Genomic DNA, 20,266 nt, shown 5'->3' on the forward strand with positions numbered 1-20,266 from the left:
GGGCTCTTGCCCTTCAGTGCTGGCAGGGAGATAAGTTATAAATGAAAAGTCACATGAAAACTTTCACTTCAATTTTTGACTTAGGTAAAATTCTGGATCCTAGAAAGAGTACATCAACTGCATGGTATTTGGAGGTAAGGAAGATTGGTGGTCAGGCTGTATTAAATAAAGCATATGTTATAAACACACTACCATTTGTTACTTTCAAATGCATTATATTCATTTATACAACTGTTATTGGCCTTTATGTTTTAGATCTTGGTTTAAAACTGGATTTATTATACAACAGAATGCCAAATATAATGTCTCCCATTAAGAGATCCCATCTACGTCACAGTTCAAATCCCACCATTTGAAAAATTAACAGCTATATATATGTAAAGCCTGATATAACATAGACTACAAGGTGGGTGTGAATTCTATTTCTTATCACCAGTTACATAAAAGACTTCAACCTGACTTTATAAGATGGTCTCTTATTAAAATCAAATAAAAATAGACACACACACACACACACACACACACACACTATATGAGAGTTAAATTTATGCAGAGTTAAATGCACTTATGCCATCTTAAAGTCTGGAACCACAGTGGAGGGTTATTTTTCCTTTTTATTTAATAATATTCACTATGTTTAGCAGAATCAAAGTTCCTTTTCTTATAAACTAGGATTTTCTTGTGCCTGTTTTGTAGGCAGCATCTTTTATCTATTATTTTATCAATTATAAGTTATATCACAGAATAGCCTCCAGGTCAGCTCTACCTAATAGAAATACAATGTTAGATATATATGTAACTTAACATTTTCTAGTACTCATATTAAAACATTTTTTAAACCAGATGATATTACTTTATTTAAGCCAAAATACTATTGTTTAAACATAGTCAGTACAAAATTATTGGGCAACTGTGCATTCGTTTTTCATACTAAATGTCTGAAATCTGCTGTGCCTTTTATACTTAGGTCTCAATTCAGACTAACCATATCAGAAGTACTCTGTAGCTACGTGTGGCTTAATGGCTAATATTTTGGACAGCACAGATCTGGATTATAGTTCTTTATGTGCCGGAAAGAGGCTTTTTCTGAATGTCACAAACATTAATGACAAAAAAACACAGGTCTATCTAGGTAGGTAAAAATATCATGGTAGATAATGGATTGCATTCTACACTGAAATAGACAGTAAAATTACATCTCCTGTTAGAGATTAGTTAGAAATTAGCTCTGACAACCAATATGCTACAGAAAGCTTAGGGGTTTTCTTCCACTAAATTAAAGCATATTCAGTAGATAATTCACTTGACCCCAGTACAGTCATGAAAATCATAAATCCTGATGGTGAATAATTTTCTGGCCTCTAAAGATGATGGAAACTGCATTTGGTAGGAAATATGTGAGGGCTGTAGCACTAACTATTGTACGAGCACAATAAGAAATTAGGATTTGGAATGCTTCCCACAGCACCTAGTAAGATCTCCTATAATGCACTATGTGCACAAAGATGTTGGGCAGACTGGACTTTGGGAGGGTGATAGCTCCATAGACCAATATAGTTAACTCTCCTATCAAGACATTCTGGAATCACCAAACAACCTATCAGCCTTTTTGTGATCAGTGATTCACTCTGCTATTCTTATAAGAAGTGATTGGTGATGATTGTTTGTGATAGCACTGGGGGAGATGGCCAGGTAGGAAGGTGAGAATTGAGTTGGGAAGGGTCTGGTCATAGAACACAGGGTGTAGGAAAGAGCAAAATGCCATGTTGAGATGTGCATTTGAATAGTAGCATTGCCTAGGTCCATCACTGCCAATCCAAAATTCAGTCAACTAAGTGACAGTGTAAGCTCATATTTCTACCTTCACAAATCTTAAAGACAAATATTTGCCTTAATGTCTCATCAAGGAAACAGGAGAAAGAGTATCTCTTGTTTTGATTTCTTTTCAGGTTTTATTCAATTTTTAAAATAAAAAAAATTTAATTAAAATTTATTCAGTTTTAAAATTTCCCTTTTCTATTTTCATAAACATAAATGAACTAGCATAAAAAATGATAAGTTTGAACTTTGAAAGATTTTTCAAATGACCATTTTAGGGCTGGACACAATAAACAACACTACAAAGAACTTCCAATATAACTCCATAATTAGGAAACTATTTTATTGTCATATAAATCAATCATAACCTACAAATTTAAGGAGCATCAACACCCATCATCTTCCTTAAAATTAATATTATGAAACAATTACACAGATCACAGAATAAGGAAACTAGGGATTAAATTATTTTAGGCTCTAAAACAGTTTAATCATAAGCATCTCACTTCTCATACCAGCCTTTCCACTTCATTGATTTGCACATATGAACCATAAAACCCCATCAATATCAGCTTTAATGTGGTTTTCTCTTGCAGGGTTCACAATAAGCTGAGATAAAATATTTTCCCTCATTACATTATGCTGGTTTGTGGATGCCATTAGTAAAAAGATGACATAACAGCATGTTCATAAAGCAACTACACATGGAGCTTACTTTCCAAAGCCTCAATTTCTAGGCCACAACATATGAATCCATGTTTTCTTTATTGATTGACAGCTCAAGGCTCATTAACATTTCCATCTCAATCAAGTTAAAAGAGATTTACAGGTTTGAGATGCTACAGAGCTCCAAAAGTAGATGGGGGACACAAACTAAATAAATGCATCTCTAAATCTGCTAATCATTTTAAAATGAAATATTTCAATAAAGAGTAGGAAAAGCAAAACAAAACAAAATTAAAGTTCACTGGATCCTATTACACAGCAACAAACTGGAAAGTCACTGGAGAACTTAGCTTTGTGAAAAAAGCCCCAGACTCAGGAGAGTTAAAGATGCTAAGGAGCATGAAAGGTAAATGCAGCATTTTGCACATTAGATTTACTAAGCTATCACAGAATATTGACTGCACAATAGTAAGAGTTTAATAAAACTCATCTGTAATTTTAGAAAATATATTAACATTACAAAATTATAAGACTGGGGTTTGAAAAGTTGAAAAGATTTTTTAACGATAATTATTTTAAGGCACATTAAAAATTAAAATTATAGAGTATTTTTGGTTCAGAAGAATAATATTAATGAACCAGAATGAGCATCTACCCTTTATAAATGATAAGAATGAAACATTACAAATAAAATATCCAATCATTAAATTGATAAATATTTAAATTTATGTCATTGAAATTTAAATGGGATGTATATTTTCTTAACATAACTCTAATCTATTTAAGATGACAAAGGAAAAGAAAAAGGCTATTTTCATTTTCTATTCTGAATTAATTTACATGTCAATTTATCTTTGAAATATCCAATTATAATAATATAGTCAAATAAAGTTTATTAATATATTAATGATCCATTAGAACTATAAATGGTCCAATAAAATACAGTTATATTCTCTTATGATAATATTTATGGTATTACAATTTATTATTGCTTACAAAAACCATCTCTAGTACATGTGTAATAAACATTTTAAATAAAAAAAGAAATTGGATATGCAAATTCCATTACAATATTTCAAGAATTAATTTCTGGAAGCCATTCCATATGAACACAGGAACAACAGCAAAACTGTATTTTACAGATGGAATATAAGAGAAATCCATCAGAAAACAGAATCGTGAAATATGTATAATAATACAAATTAAATACACTTAAAACCTTGTATCCGATTGGTAATATGACCAGTTATCCACAGACCTCTTGAAAAGAAACCGTGTGCCATATGCTTTGAATGCTGAAGCTTGAAGGATTAGTTTGAAGTTTTCACCTTCTTTTTGCCACTTCCCCATCCACCACTGAGTTGTACAGGATTGTCACGGAATGATATACGTTCTTTCTTAGAAGGTCTTGTATTTGTTATCATTGATGCAAGTATTCCCTTAACTGAACAACCTAGACAGTGACATTAAATGTTCACTTTCACTTAACTTGATCCAAGTAAAATTATATTTAAAAGAAATATATTTGTCAATCACATGCATTTTAGAACTGTATGATCTTTCAGTTTAAAAAAAGTATATTGAGTTTCCTTTTTGTTTGCAAAATAATATAATCAAAGTTTAGTATAATTGTATTTAGGTTAAATGAAAGAAACTGACTTAAAAAATTAAACAGATATAACAATTTCCTTCTATCTACAATCCAAATGTCCCTGGTATTTCAAGACTATGAAATGATATGTCTTAGTTTCTAGATATTTACATTTATGTTTTCATAGTTTAAATTTTTATAATTGTTTATATTTCATAAACAATGAATATGTTAAAATTAGTTTTAGAAATAGTCCTATTGAATTAAGAACTTTTTCAGAAAAACAAACCTTGGCAAAATGGAAAGAATATTAGATGCAGAATCTAAAGATATTCATGGCTTCTAGTCTGGCTTTGTGACTGGACAGGTCACAGCCTTTCTGAACCTTAGTTTTATAAATGAGGGAAATGATCATGCATTACAGGGTTGTTGTGAAGATTAACTTTCTGATTATATTGCAATGGTGGTTAGACCTGGGAGAATGCTTTGTAAGTAGGTGCTATAAGATGGAAGAAATAATTATTTACATTCAACAAGTTAGAATTTATCCAGAAAAAAGTAACAAAAATTGTTAGAGGGTTAAAAGCACATGGTAGTTGCAAGAATGGGATAGCAGATTAGGAATGTTTTACTCGGCAAGACCCCAAGATGCCGTATCAAGAATACTATTAAAGAAGTATGATCGTCTGCTTCAAATCTCCTGAGGATTAAGCAAGTGCACAGGGCTGTATCAGTGGGGAAACGATTTGAGAAGCAGCAAAGTGAGGCATTCCAGAGCTCCCTCAGTCCTGGTTCGAGGCAAAGGTTCAAACCACGTGACTCTTCTTCGTTGTGATGATTTTGTGCTTTAAATAAGTTTAGAGGGAAATATATCAAAATTTTTTTTTCTGGATTAATACTTCCCCAACTAAATTTTAAAATATTTTAAAAATATATGTCCAAATAGAAAGGTTTGAAAACATTAGACCGTTTGTGGAAATTGGTCTGTAATTTCAAATTTGATGCAGCATGATGGTGAAAATTGATTGTAAAAGTCCATCTTATATTTAAAAGCTTTTTTAAAACAGAGTATTGCTTTTTGATTTTTAATCTTAAAACTATGATTAGGAAAACAAATTCAAAGGAGTTAATGAATCTCTATAAAGGAAGCATATTTTACTTTTAGTCCATACAGAAAATGTTACTAAAAGGTAGGAAAAAATATTAAAAGCTATTGTTTTAGGAAATGGTAATCTAGGCACAGAAAGGCTGATGCCTATGACTATAGGCAGAAGTCTGTGATGGAATTAAGAGATAGAAGAGAGTGCAGTTTAGAGACCTTCACAGCTGGCCCTCATGAAGACAATCTCAGCAGAGAGACAAACAAGAGATATACCAAGTGAAGTTGGCTTCTATGTGCCAGCCAGATTTAGCCTGTGCTAAACCACCCGCAGTAAGTCAGTCAGTATCCTCTGTAAAACTTCAAGAACTGCAAGAACTCTTTCAAGCAACAGGAATGCTACTGCTACATAAAAGCAAGAATTTCCTAATGATAAAATAGTGGCCTAAAAAACTAAGAAAGCATCCTCAAAGCTTGTCCTCTATTTGCTAGCTCCATATTGGAAATATATATATATACATTTTTTTAACCAAATAACAGAATGGAATGTCTACTTTGGTCTATTTAAAAAAAACAACAGTAACAGCAAACCCTCACCTTGCCCTAGCAAGTAAAAATTCTTTGATGAATAAACTATTTCCTGGATAACAAGTACCTATTTATGAGAGCACATTATCAAGGGAGAATGCTGGGGCTTGATGGGCAGGGCGGCAGAGAGGATTGAGAAATGAGGAGCTATTGGGACATATTTAAAATTCAGGTACATTTAATGAAGATAAAAAACTAGAGATTAATAAAAGAGTAAGTGAATTTCCACAAATGGCTAACACAAATGTTTTGTTCCAATAGTAAAGCTAAATCAAGTTCCTTGCAAGCATTATTCAAGGTAATAAGTAGAAATAACTATATATTTTAAAATATAATTCAATAACATAACTCCATTATTGGTTAATATTTTTGATGGAAGTATCTTAATAGTAGATAGATGTATTATTTAATGCCTTTATTCTTAATATAAACTTTTTATCAAAGATGGCAAATAATATGTAAGAAAGGTGGCACTTTCTGTACAAAGCATTGAAATATTTAAAGATAGTTTCATATACTTCTAAAATAATTTCAAAATTAAAGTGAATTGCATTACAACATAACTTTTGTGTAGACCAAATCCTCATTCTTAACAGTGTTTCTGCATTCTAAAGAATTTTTCTATTGGCTACAAATTTACCGTATGGCACATTTTTTCCCTAATACTGTTCTGTTATAACTCTCTGTTATTTTGAAGCTGCTGATGAACCTTCAAGGCTTTTTGTACTCATCCACAGTGTAACCCTATATTTAAAAGGCAGCTTGTATATTTTTCATTGTTTAGTGTAATTCCTTCAGCAAATAATTATAATTTAAAAAACATATTGCGTGATATTACAAGACAGCTTTATAACAATTTTGAAGTACATTTTCTGTGGAATGAAAATGCTGTAGGAAATTAGTCTTTAAAATTACATAAATACTTATGTGAATATATAGCTTTTTATAAAACAATATTTTGGATGTGATTAAATAAGCTTGCATTTTATTGTTTTGCTACATGTAAATAAACAATTTGAGCAGTAATCGATATAGCTTATTCTCTCATTGCATATAGTGAGAGTCTTTGTTATCATATAAATTCTTGAACCACCAGATATACAGAAAGATTGAGGAGTAAAGCAACAGATCTACGAAGGAACCACATATTGGCATTCATTGCAAAGCTGTTACTTTGTCCTATGATTACTCTAGAAATGAAAAAAAGAAAATAAAGAAGCAATTTAATACAGTTAATGTATAATCATTCTGAAATTACTTACCCACATGAAAATACAATAGTGAGAGAATCTTGCCTCAAAAAATGGATATTAGAGCTAGACCTACTGATGGGTTCCTGGAATAAAAAAATTATAACTAAAGGATCTTTGCCAGTTTTGTTCTCTTTCCTGCAACATTATTGTTACAGATTTTACGTTTTTTTAAACAACAGTAGGCTGCATATTTGCAGGTGACCATACAAATCAACCAATCAGTCTCTTACATATATTCTGAAAGTATGTGTTGATAAGTACACTCTATCTTCCAGTAACTCACTGCTTGCCACATAATCTGTGTTCTGCTAAAGATTTGTTCTGGTCCTTTAAAATTTTGGGGGGGTTAAATCCTTGGTTCTTTAACAAATGTCAAGGTCTATATATGCTGTGTTTTGATAAGTAATTTAATATGTAAAATGCTTTGAATGACTCTCCTGGTATGAATAAGAAAAACTTCCTTAAACAGGTTAAAATAGAAATTTCATGATGTATAGTAATACGTCATCGGATTTTTGTCGATACAGTATGTGTCTGGATATAGAAATCATTTCAAAGTCCTTCCCATATTGTACTGCTTAACAGCAGATACAGCAGAAGTAAAGCATGAAGGAAAAAAATTCAACATTTTAATGAAAGTGACCAGAACAAATTTTTAGCAGCAAAGCGTTTACATCAATTTAAGTGCTGTGAGTGAGTTACACTGGGCAAGTTTGAGGTTGAGGTAGATATTACAGTGTTCAAATAACAGTTGCTTTTTAAGGCTATTGCTATATCCAGCCTTGAATTATAATGAGTATTTATAGATAGATAAAGTCTAACACTAAGAATGAAAATAAAACAAATAAACAGGTTGTTTATATCATATTCAGATTGCCTCAATGTAACATGGTGATTTTGCTTGTTTTTGAAATTGTTTTCAAGCTTTTTCAGTGAATAGAAGCTTTCTCTATAACTTATAAAAACACTAATAAAATTTCCCTGTTTCTTGAAATCCCAATTGGACAATGACATTTATAGTTATCCTTCTTACTCAATATTTAAGAGACATATAAAAAAGAAAACCAGTTAGGTTTGGTACATTTGATAGTCACAAAAATATCCACAGTATTTGTTATTGTTGCTAAAAATCATGATGCCTGATGTTTCTTTTTAAATCAACATGACACATATAATTTGCTTTGTCTATGTACATTTATTTTGAAAAAACAATTCCTAATGAGCATAAAATCTAATACATATCATATAGGGTAGGGTATCTTATTTTGTTATACAATGTAGATTTTTACTTTTGTATTTTGCCCATTTCTTCATCTTTCATAATAGCTACTATTCATATTTGATCTAGAATCTTTGAGGCCTCCCTACAGTATACAGTGTTTCCCCAGGTTTTATTATTTTTAACATACTATTGTGTTGATTTCTTCTTAGAGGTGTGTTTGCACAGACAAGGATGGCTAGAATGTGGTGCTAAAAATACTATTTTGTTTCTTTAAATCCTGTGGTTCTTATACTAATATTGATAATAAAATTATTAGTCAATTAGTCAACTAATAAAATATTAGTCAATAATATTGACTAATAAAACAAGATTGTTTTAATTTTTTTTCTGGAGGAAATTTTTTTGAGTGATTTATTTTTTGGTTATAAAATCTAAATTGGTTTTGTGATTTTTTCAGAATTAGATTTGCCTTCTGTCACGTGACCCTTAAATAACTATCCTGTCCTGGCTTTTCTGGCTTCCCACCATAGATACTTGCGTATATAACCTCCTAAATTTACTAGGTAATAAAAAGTGTAACTCAGTAAGGAATTAAGAATGAAATTTAACAAATCTATAAGTCATCTAGGCATCTATTTTCTTCTGTACACAGTTGGTTCTAAAAAATCAGGTCATATGTCCCGTTATTCTTGTCAGTTCAGAAAAGGTCTGTTCCCAAATTCTCCAGTCATTCTAAAATTATTCTCTTCACGACTCTATTCAATTTTATTATACTTACAACTAAGTGTCCATAAGCATTTGTAATTAAGGAGTAATGGCATGAATTATGCTAATAATTGAGAGTATTTTTTACCCTTAATTGATATGCATATTCCTTTGAAACAACCCAGTTTTTATATAACACTCTAATTTCTAATAACCTTGTCTTACCCCTCATTTTCCCATGTTAATTAATTTTGCCAAGAGTAAACATATAGCAAAAATATGCATTTTAAGTAAATTCCCAAATGTTTATCACTGTGCAGTTATCCTTTGGAATTTAAATATTTAAAATCTAAATTAGATTTTCAAGATCACTTGGAGTCTTTGAAAGCTTGCATTTAAACTCTTCCTTTTATTTACACATTCATTCAATATGTATTTACTTAGTGCCCATTATGTAGCAGGCACTGTTCTATTCTGCCTTTCAATGAAGCTTCCCTGTCAATATTCCTCCATGTGCCAAGTAATATTAGTAACCATCATACTACAGTTGCTTTCTATTTCACTCTATTCTCATAATTCCATCCTTACAATCCTCATATGGAACTTGTATAAAACAAATACTTATTTCCACATTCCCAGATAGCGAAGACTTGTGGATAGGTTTCCCAAAAACTTTTCATGGAAACTTTCATTATCCCTTTTCATGCATATTAGTTCTTAGCAGGGAGACATTTGGCAACAATAAACATGACTCGCCTGAGGATTTATTATATTATTGCACTTCAGTTTCATTCATTTGACAAATGCATTTCACATTTGACCATACCCATTTATTTTTGCACCACATTAGCTAGTGTAAGAAATCGGTTGGAAAGCGACAACCAAAAAAAAAAAAAAAAAAAAAAGTCAAAGTCAAGCTATTTATTTATGAAGGAAAGGGGTAAGAACTAAAATATTACAGTTAGAAACATGATGCTTTAATCTATTATCAATAGAGCATACATGGATCCTGTCCTCAAAACTGTTAAAATGTGTGTAAGTTGGGTTTTTCTTTTGTTTTTTTACAAAGAATAAAGCAGTTGACATATGTACAACTAGTTCTCTCACACAAGTACAGTTGAGATTTGTCTTTCTCTGGATAATGTCAACTGCTGGTGAAACTAACTACTGTTTTAGATCTGTAAACATTATTCTGTGGTTACTAATAACTGTTATATTTAACTGTCTGGAATCATTGTTGACTGTTTCATTAAACTGTCTCGGATCCTGGAAACAGGCTGTATTGTGCTAGCTGTTAAAGGACATTAAATCAACAGCTATTTATTATGTGCCCTACTCTGTGCTAGAATTTTAATATATGTCTGTTGGATGTTTCCAGCAACCACGTAAACATGCTCTTGGTATAATAGTAATTAATTTTGACTATCCAGTTCTGATTATGGGACTATTTGAAGGGTTGAAGTGTTAATGTTAATGTATTTGTCTATTCAGGGACAAAATATTAAGACCTAACAAATCTGTATTAAAGTTCCTGCCAAAAAAATTGAGACCTAGAAAAATCAGAGTTAATGGTTTAAGCAATAATAAAATAAAAGCCTTAAAGTTTAAACTTTTACATCGTTAGAGACAAGCTCTTGCTGAACAAAATTTTTTAAAAATAGTAATTCTATAATGTAGCTCTAAGATTCTTTACTGATGTGTTACTTTAAAATCAAACTCTTCAGCTAAGAAACAAGAGGATAAACAAAGCCAGATTTTATTATACACAGAACAAAAAAGTTTACCTTGGCCACAGTTATTTATAAAAATCTTATTTTTACCTTATTTTTATCTGGGGAAAAATATAACACCTAGAGCAGGATTAAAGTTTGAATATTTTAAATGGGAAGTTCTGGTAAGTCAATTTTTATGTCTACTATGAAATTTTGCAACAACTGACATAGATAGTGGTATTGTGGAATTATTTTATAAGAAGATTTTGTGGGCAGAATGCCATCATTTATAAGTATGCCAGTTAATTAAAAGTATTACTACAGTGTGCTTTTAAACAACCTCTTTATTGTGCATTTAACATCAACAATATTTTTGCTTGTACACAATTATATTACTTTTTACTACTATCAAGTCTATTAAAAGACTATTATGTGCTATTGTCCACATTTTCTCATCATGCATTTGTCTTCAATTCTGCCAATGTCCATTTACTCATAACCTTCCTGAAAATGTCATACTGAAGGAGTAGCAGGGATTTAGGAGTCCATTATGTTCCAGGCCCTGACCTGGCATTTTTTATTCACCATCTCATTTAATCCTCAATAAAACTGTGCACGATACATACCACCCTCATTTTAAAAATGGGGAAACTGAGGCAATGCAGTTAAAGTATTTGTCCAAAAGTAAGTGACAGTAACACAAGTGAAACTTGGCTTTACATGACTAAATTTTATTAAAAAGAAGACAATATCTTTTTTAATTTTAAGAAATAAAGTATGCTTCTAATATAACAGTACCATAAAGAAAATCATTAGGCAGCAAATGTGAGATGTGTATCTGTTTTTGCATGTCTTGTAATGGAAAGAACTGTCCATTATGGGAAATAGGCCTATGAACTAAAAATGAATAAAATGTATAAATGAAAAACAATACTATCCTTAATTTCTGTAAGCTGAGGAAAAACAACAGAAAGATATTTCTTTATCTGTATCCATATCTATATCTTACCTGTATCTATGTATTATATCATAACCCTTAACATGATTTTTTTTTCTTTATTATTAAGCCTTTATTTTGTTAAAAAGAGCAGTTTAAGGTTCACAGCAAAATTGAGGTAAAGGTACAGAGATTTCCCATGTACACTTGGCCCGCATATATGCACAGCCATCTCCATTATTGACATTCCCCAGAGAGGTACATTTGTTATGTTGATTAAATGATATCATAATCACCCAAAGTTTAGAGCTTACATTATGGCTCGCTCTTGGTATTGAAATTCTGTGGGTTGGACAAACATATAATGACATTTATTCATCATTATGGTATCATAGAGAGTATTTTCACTGCCCTAGAAGTTTTCTATGCTTCACCTATTAATCCCTCCCCTTCCAACATGATTTTTTAATTTAAGAATTACTTTATTAAAAGATTTTTTTCAGACTTTCTTATCCTTCACTTATGTCACTGTCTTTCTGTTCACCTGTCAAGGTCTTTGTAAAGTAGGTGTTACCAGAATTTCTGAAGTCCTTCAAAGAACACTCCCATATTTGAATGATTTGGGCTGAATTACATGAACATATACTTTAATAAAATAACATCAATGAGTGTCGCCTTTGAACTTTGCAAAAATAGACATGGAATATTAGAAACTACATGGTTTTTTTCTTTAAGAAAGTATATGAGGACAGTGTATCAGAATTACATAGCTACCTAGAGTTTCTAAAGGCCATGTACAAGTAAACTCAATATGCTAGTTAAGTAGTGGACAACTGAACCAAAACTCATTTTTTTTTTTTAATATATAGTTTCAGTCTATACTAAAAAATATGCAGGTAAGGACATAATTAAACATAACTTTCACTCACCTTTTGATCACTCTATGTGACAGAAAATTAAGTTAAATGTAAAACGTTTCTAAACATCCAGTGAGGAATTAATTGATTTGTAAATTTAAGTTATGGAATGTAGGGAATCAGTTGGAAGTAGCAGAGCTGCCAAAATGGTCAAAATTCTAGTTAGGGATCTTGGAGCCTTGAAAAAGGGAAATGTCAAAGGAGATGCAGGTTAGGAGTAGGGTGGCAGAAGGCTTGGAGAGCAGCAAGATGACAAAATGGGGAGATAAATTCACCAGTGAAGCATCAGTGACTAGTATTCATAAATTAAAGTCATTTATAACTATATTTACAACTGTATTCACCCAATCAAGTTTCCTTACTGTAGGAGTGGAGAGAGACGGCTCTTGACCAGAGATGTGGGTCCTCCCACATTAAAAATTAACATTGCCATTCATTAACACATCTTTGTGTTGGATGAAACTTGTTATTAATACTTTCAGAGAGAAAAACCAAAGCTATTTCACATAAGATATATTGTTCATGTTTTTGAAATACCAAAATAATAAGACAATTTTTGAAAATAAATTTAAGCTTTACTTTTTAAAAATTTTGTAATATTTGCTATATTAAGTATAAGGTACACAAGCTTACTTGTATTTTTAAAAAATTTACAATTTTGATATTTAATTGAATTTGAAATCATCTCTATTAGAGATAGAATCATGCCTAATATATAATATATATAATATATAATGTGTTCATTAAATGTTCATTGATTAAAACAGCCACAAATAACTTCAGAGGTACAATTCATTCAGGGTGGATTTAAAGTATTACTAATGTTATTAGCCTTATTTTCAAAAGAGATCCCCTAAAAAAAGAGAGAAATCCTCTCTCTCCTTCTGGTTTTTGCCCATAAAAATACTAGAATTTTCAAAACATAACACTGCTTCCTTCAGGAGACACTGCAGTCCTGGTTCTCTAATTAATACTCTGCATGAGAATAATCAGATTTAAAATGAAGGCCACCTCTTTTTTTTTCATTTCTAAAAATTTTATTTATTTTTTTATACAGCAGGTTCTTATTAGTTATCTATTTTATACATGTTAGTGTATATATGTCAATCCCAATCTCCCAACAAAGGCCACCTTTCACACAGTCTTCTAAGTTGAAAAACTGAAATTTCTTTTAATGAGGATAGCTGCCTAACATGTAATTCCTTTGTTTTTCCTGTAATAACAATTTATATTTGTACAAAATTTTATAGGCTTTACTAATTACTTTCAGGATAACCTATTTATTAAATTACCTCCTACCTGTAGGCCTATAGCTGGTTCCCTACTTAATTTAAAATTTACAAGCAACTTCTTTCTAAAAAGTAACCATCTAGCTAAAGATTAAGCTAAAGATAATTTCCAAATACCACCCTATGAAATGTTGACTGGGTTCTCAATAGGAAATTTTTTTGTCTTTTTAAAAAAATGTATTGGGACATTAAGATATCAACTAAGTAAGCATTTACTGTAGAATATTCTTAAGCCAAATTATTTTAGTAAGCATGCTGAGTTTTAGAAGCACTCCTAGATTTTTAAAATTCAACTTGATTTTATGAAATAGCCATCATTTCTCATAGATGATGGAATTTTCTGATCTTTTTTTTTTTTTTTGCGGTACTCGGGCCTCTCACTGTTGTGACCTCTCACTGTTGTGGCCTCTCACTGTTGTGGCCTCTCCCGTTGCGGAGCACAGGCTCTGGACGCGCAGGCTCAGTGGCCATGGCTCACGGGCCCAGCCGCTCCGTGGCATGTGGGATCTTCCCGGACCGGGGCACGAACCCGTGTCCCCTGCATCGGCAGGTGGACTCTCAACCACCGCGCCACCAGGGAAGCCCTTTCTGATCCTTATTTAGAAAACATTTAAAAGAAAGATTTATTTATTTCCCATCTCAGTTGACTGCTTAGCTCAAGTAATCAGATAATTTAAGCAATGATTGAAATCAGGGTCATTTAAAAGTATTCTGGCATGGAGAAAATTTTCAGTTACAGACATGATTTTCATACAAAAAAAATTAGAAATAATAGCTTCTGTTGCCTTCTAATTGGAAAGCTGTCATATATAAAGTTTTATTGTTTTAGTTGCAGATTATGGAATTTTAAAGCTATAAGAATTTTTGGATCTCATTTATGTTTGTTTTTCTCCCCCCTTCCCACATGAACACAAAATATATATTTATATACTCATCTAATTTTCAGCAGGATATATATTTTTTTATTTTATTTTATTTTATTTAGTTATTTTTTTGCTGTACGCGGGCCTCTCACTGTTGTGGCCTCTCCCGTTGCGGAGCACAAGCTCCAGACGCGCAGGCTCAGCGGCCATGGCTCATGGGCCCGGCCGCTCCGCGGCGTGTGGGATCTTCCCGGACCGCGGCACGAACCCGTATCCCCTGCATCGGCAGGCAGACTCTCAACCACTGCGCCACCAGGGAAGCCCAGATATATATATATTTAAATATTTATTTATTTATTTGGCTGCGCCTGGTCTTAGTTGCGGCATGTGGGATTTATTTCCCTGACCAGCGATCGAACCCGGACCCCCTGCATTGGGAGTGCGGAGTCTTAACCACTGGACTACCAGGGAAGTCCCAGGATATTTTCTAAATGAACAAACCGAACATGAAGTATTTCATCTAAGCTCACAAAAACATATGTGTGAGAAATGGGATTCAAATTCAATCTGTCCTTCTCCAAATTTCTTTCCACTATTCCAGGGTACCTTTTCCTCCCAAACCTAAGGTCACAAACAAGCTGGTGAGGAGCCAGGGCAGGACTAGAAATTGACTTCTTAATCTCTTAACACATACTCTTACCAATACCACACTGTCTCTCAGTGTGTTTAAAAATGCAACTGACAGGGGCTTCCCTGGTGGCGCGGTGGTTGAGAGTCCGCCTGCCGATGCACGGGTTCGTTCCTGGGTCCGGGAGGATCCCACATGCAGCGGAGCGGCTGGGCCCGTGAGCCATGGCCGCTGAGTCTGCGCATCCGGAGCCTGTGCTCTGCAACGGGAGAGGCCACGACAGTGAGAGGCCCGCATAACGCAAAAAAAAAAAAAAAAAAAAAATGCAATTGACATATCAATCATCTCTCACCTCTGTGCTTCATAATTCCAGTTTAGTAAGAGCTATGCTATACTTTATTAAAGTCATTCCCTAGTTAATTGTTTTCCCTAGTTAATGACATGGCTTTATAGGCTGGAAGTTTCAATAGTTTCTAAAACTTAGAAGAAAGAAATGATGGGACAACATTATCTTAACAATTTGAGGTCTTCTCAGTTTTTCTCAATTGCGAAAAATTTTTTGCAAGTTTTCTCAATTAAACATGATTTTTAGCCTAAGACTCCCTGAGTAAAATAATACTAGGTCTTAATTTGGTCCAAGTTGTGAATCTCCTTGGGAGAACAGTGAGTCCAACTTATTTTTATAAGGATATTTTTCATACATATACTGATAATTCATATATACATATATATATATAAAAATGACTGTATTCAGAGACTAGTAATTTAGTACATGCATATGTGTCAGTTATCAATGTATTGCCTCTTAGCAATGAATACACTCTTCATTACATGTTTTGTGATAAAAGAATTCCTTTAAGCATTTCTCCTTTAAAGTGAGAAAAACGTGAAGCCTTCTCAGTAGAGGGTACTGAAGGGTCACTGCCAGAGGAAGAGGCTTTGCAATTTCTGGCATAGATGGAGGTGGTGGGGTTGGCCTTGTGGGTTTGAGGCCCTCTGATACAAGCTGCCTGAGCCACAGGCCCAGAACATGATCCCTCTGCAACCTTGCAGCTTCGACCTAACCATAACCTGTGTGCTGTCCTCTCCACAGGGAAACAAAGCCTGCACACCTTCTGCCCTTATCAAGTCCACTCACTGCCCACGCTACCCACTGCTCATCACCTTTCCCCCTCCTTTACTCCAGAGAGTTGCCCTGTAACCCCAGACCAGCCTTGGTCTGGCTAAACCAAGAACTTCTCTGCTATTCAGTGGCCAAACCACACCTTCTCCAATGTAGTCCGAACTTCCAAGTTTATCTTCCTTGGGTGCTCTTCCTCAGCCCTAGGATATACCATTCCTTACATTTCATACTTGTTCTTTTAGCATAAGTAACACTTAAGCTTTCCCTGTTTAACCTACTTTACAATAACTATCTCCTGATTGGACCCAGACTGTCACAGTAGATATTTATGTAGATTATAACTCCATGAAGGCCAGAATTATGCTCAGCACTCTTTCCCCTGTATGATGCGATGGCCTTCAAGGAGCACTCCATACATATTTTTGAATGAACAAATGACAGGATTGGCTTCATGTAGGCTAGATCTATGGGAACTCGCAGCTCATGATCTGAGTTGTTTGACAGACTCACCCAGAAGGAAATCCTTGCCATTTAGGTAGATTGTCCTCTTTAATGATAATAGTACCAGGAGTTTGAACAGGCCAGGTGCTTTTAGAAGCCTTGGCAGATACTTGAATGTCTACCAAACAGTAAACCTTCCACCCAACTTCTTTGTCAGTACAGCCTGCCTCCCTCTACGGAACTCGAAAAAAATGTCAGATATTCTCTTTTCTGGCTCTAATGCAGCTAAAGGATGGCCATATTCATTCATTCATACATTAATTCATTCATCAAATTTACATCAAAGGCCCCACCATGCGCCAGAGTTAGTCTAGGCACCAAGGATACTCCATTAAATTCCCTGCCCCCCTGGAACATACATACTAGCAGGGGAGAAGGAGAATAAACAAGAAACATGGAAAATTAGTACCACACTGTTGTGGCCAATGGAATCTGAAATAAAGTGTTTAGATTTTCCTCCCTGATAGAGGCTAAGTCCTTCAAAATTCCATCTTCATGTTGACTGAATTCCATAATAGAGTGCTATTTATAACATATTACAACCTTTCTTTAAAATCTGTAACCATTTACTAGTATAAATCTCATACAAACAGTTTAGAGAGAAGGACATAAAATGTTAATGGAAATGTTTTCCCTTGTTCTGGAGAAGATAATATCCATTGAAAAATAAGGTGATATGAATATATGATATAGGAGAAAAGCAACAATGGCTGATAAATTCATTTATTCTCTTAAGTGCTAAGCATATACAATTCCTCTTTGTACTTTTTTTAAAAAAGAAATCATAATTTATAATATTGTCTTTTTGTCCCATCTTTACGTTGAGATAGACAGAAGCAAAGCATTCATGATGCGGACAAGTTGGATGGGAAGCAATTGATATCTTTACACTAGGAATCAGGAGACTCAGATTTGAGTCTCAGCTCTACAACTTTCTGCGTCCTTAGCTCTGGACAATTTATTTATAAAATTAAAAGCTAAATCCCACCTATTCCAAAGTAAATCTCAGGCAATAGCTGGTAAGGAACACCTTTCTGAGCTTTTCTTTTCACTTTTTTTTCTTTTTTCCCCTCCTCACTTTTATTAAGATTATTTTTTTAGAGCAGTTTCAGGTTCACAGAAAAATTGAGAGGAAGGTACAGAGACTTCCCATATACCTCCTGCCCCCACTCATGCATAGCCTCCTTCATTATCAACATCCCCACCAGAGAGGTACCTTTGCTACAAATGATGAAATTAAACTGACAAAATATAACCACCTGAAGTCCACAGTTTACATTACAGTTCACTCTTGGATTTTGGTTTTGTACATTCTATGGGTCAGGAAAAATGTATAATGAATGGCATGTATTCATCATTATGGTATCATACAGATTATTTTCACTGCCCTAAAAATCCTTTATGCTCAACCTATTCTTCTTCCACCCAACCCCGTACAACCTTTGACATTTTTACTGTTTATAATTTTACCTTTTCAAGAATGTCACATAGTTGGAATCATACAGTATGTAGCCTTTTCAGATCGACTTTTTTCACTTATTAATATGCAATTAAGTTTCCTCCATGTCTTTTCATGGCTTGGTAGCTCATTTCTTTTTAGCCTTGAGCAATATTCCATTATCTGATGTACTACAGATTATTTAGCCATTCACCCACTAAATGACATCTTGGTTGCTTCCAAATTTTGGCAATTATGAATAATGCTGCTATAAACATCCATGTGCGGGTTGTTCTATGGACGTAAGCTTTCAACTCCTTTGAGTAAAGACCAAGGAGCAAAACTGCTGGATCTTATGGTAAGAGTACGTTTAGTTTTGTAAGAGAGTGCCAAACTGTCTTCCGAAGTGGCTGTGCCATTTTGCATTCCCACTAGCAATGAATGAGAGACCCTGTTGCTCCACATCTTTGCCAGCATCTGGTTTTGTCAGTGTTCTAGATTTTGGCCACTTTAATAGGTGTATAGTGGTATCTCATTCTAATTTGCTTTTTTCTTTATTGTAAGTATTGAAGTGGATGTGTTGGCCTTCCAACTTTGTTCTTCTCCTTCAACACTGTGTTGGCTGTTCTAACTCTTGTACCTGTCCATCTTTGTACTTGCTTAATGATCTGTAGAGTGCTTTGCTTATTGTAGGCATGCAATTGCTTGCACCCACTACGTACCCATGATGTGGTTTATGTAATGACCCACAGATATATGCAACACCATTTAAGTCTTAAGTTTACTCAGTGAGGGATTATAAATGCATATTACGTGTGTATACTGCAGCTATGTACAAATTAGATACCATAAATATGTACATATATACATACAGACATACATGAATATATAACATGCTAATAATTCTTGACTTGCAAATTTTAATTTATGTCAATGGAATGTACTTAGTAAATTTGGAGTAAACTTTAATGGTCATCCTTGAAATCTACTTTTCCTTTAGCTACCACCTTAGTCTCTCAATCTCCACATACTACAGAGCACTGACATCTAGTAAACTATATATTTCACTTTGTATTTTTGATAATCAAATTAACCTTTTTTGATAAGAGCTGTAAAATTACTTTGTCAATATATTGGAGTCATTGTATGATGTTAGGATTGACTCAGAATGCCTTTCTTCAACTGATCTTAGGCTTTCTGAAACACTAAGGTATGTTCAGAAATCTTTGTTACTCCTTATCAGTAGGAAAGTCCAATTCCTCCACTTTGCTTTCAAACTTACCTGAAACTAGGCTTCATTTTTAATTCAACCTTATTTTACATTACTTCAGTATGTGGAACCTCTGGTCCAGACAGACTCCTCAAAGTTTCACAAATATATTTCACCCTTTGCCTTTGTTTAGTGGATTTATTTCCACTTTTTTCCTTACTTAAATCCCAAATGTCATTCTAGGTACAGATCAATTGCCTCCAAGAAGCCTTCTTCACTCCAACAACATTAGCTGTTTTACTTCTGAAAAATATTTTTTTCCATATTCAGAAAATTCAGTACCATATTAAAAGGGCTTACATTTCATGAGAGTTTAGACATGCTCAAAGAAGAAGCTGATTTGGGGCTGACTATGCACTCTTACAGAGGTATTGTGGATTCTCAGTCCCTGGCTGACTTTGAAAATGGAGTATGTCCTGGAAAGTGCAGAGATGATAAGAAGGCAACTGGAAACCTAAACTAGGTATACAGTGAGTAATGATCAATCAATAAATGGCTCTTGAATGAATGAATAAGAGGAACTACATTAATTATGTTCTATTCTTACTAAGCTATATATTTTGGCCCAAGGAAGAACAGAAGACAATATAGCACTGAGTTTGGAATAAGAAAAGATGGGTTCAAGTTGCTGCTTTCCCTTGCTAAG

General features: G+C 33.5%; 1 protein-coding gene across 1 annotated transcript in view; it reads right to left on the minus strand.

Moving 5' to 3' along the window:
• Positions 1–3,419: 3,419 nt before the first annotated feature.
• Positions 3,420–20,266, minus strand: part of LOC132597900 (leucine-rich repeat and IQ domain-containing protein 1-like) — an 81,258-nt gene continuing 64,411 nt past the window's right edge. Inside the window, exon 5 of the mRNA XM_060305557.1 lies at positions 3,420–3,937. Within this exon, the coding sequence (XP_060161540.1) occupies positions 3,795–3,937 (143 nt within the window). The 3' untranslated portion in view covers positions 3,420–3,794. The remainder of the gene's footprint in view (positions 3,938–20,266) is intronic.

Source organism: Globicephala melas, chromosome 10 (assembly GCF_963455315.2).
Source record: "Globicephala melas chromosome 10, mGloMel1.2, whole genome shotgun sequence".
Classification (NCBI taxonomy): domain Eukaryota; kingdom Metazoa; phylum Chordata; class Mammalia; order Artiodactyla; family Delphinidae; genus Globicephala; species Globicephala melas.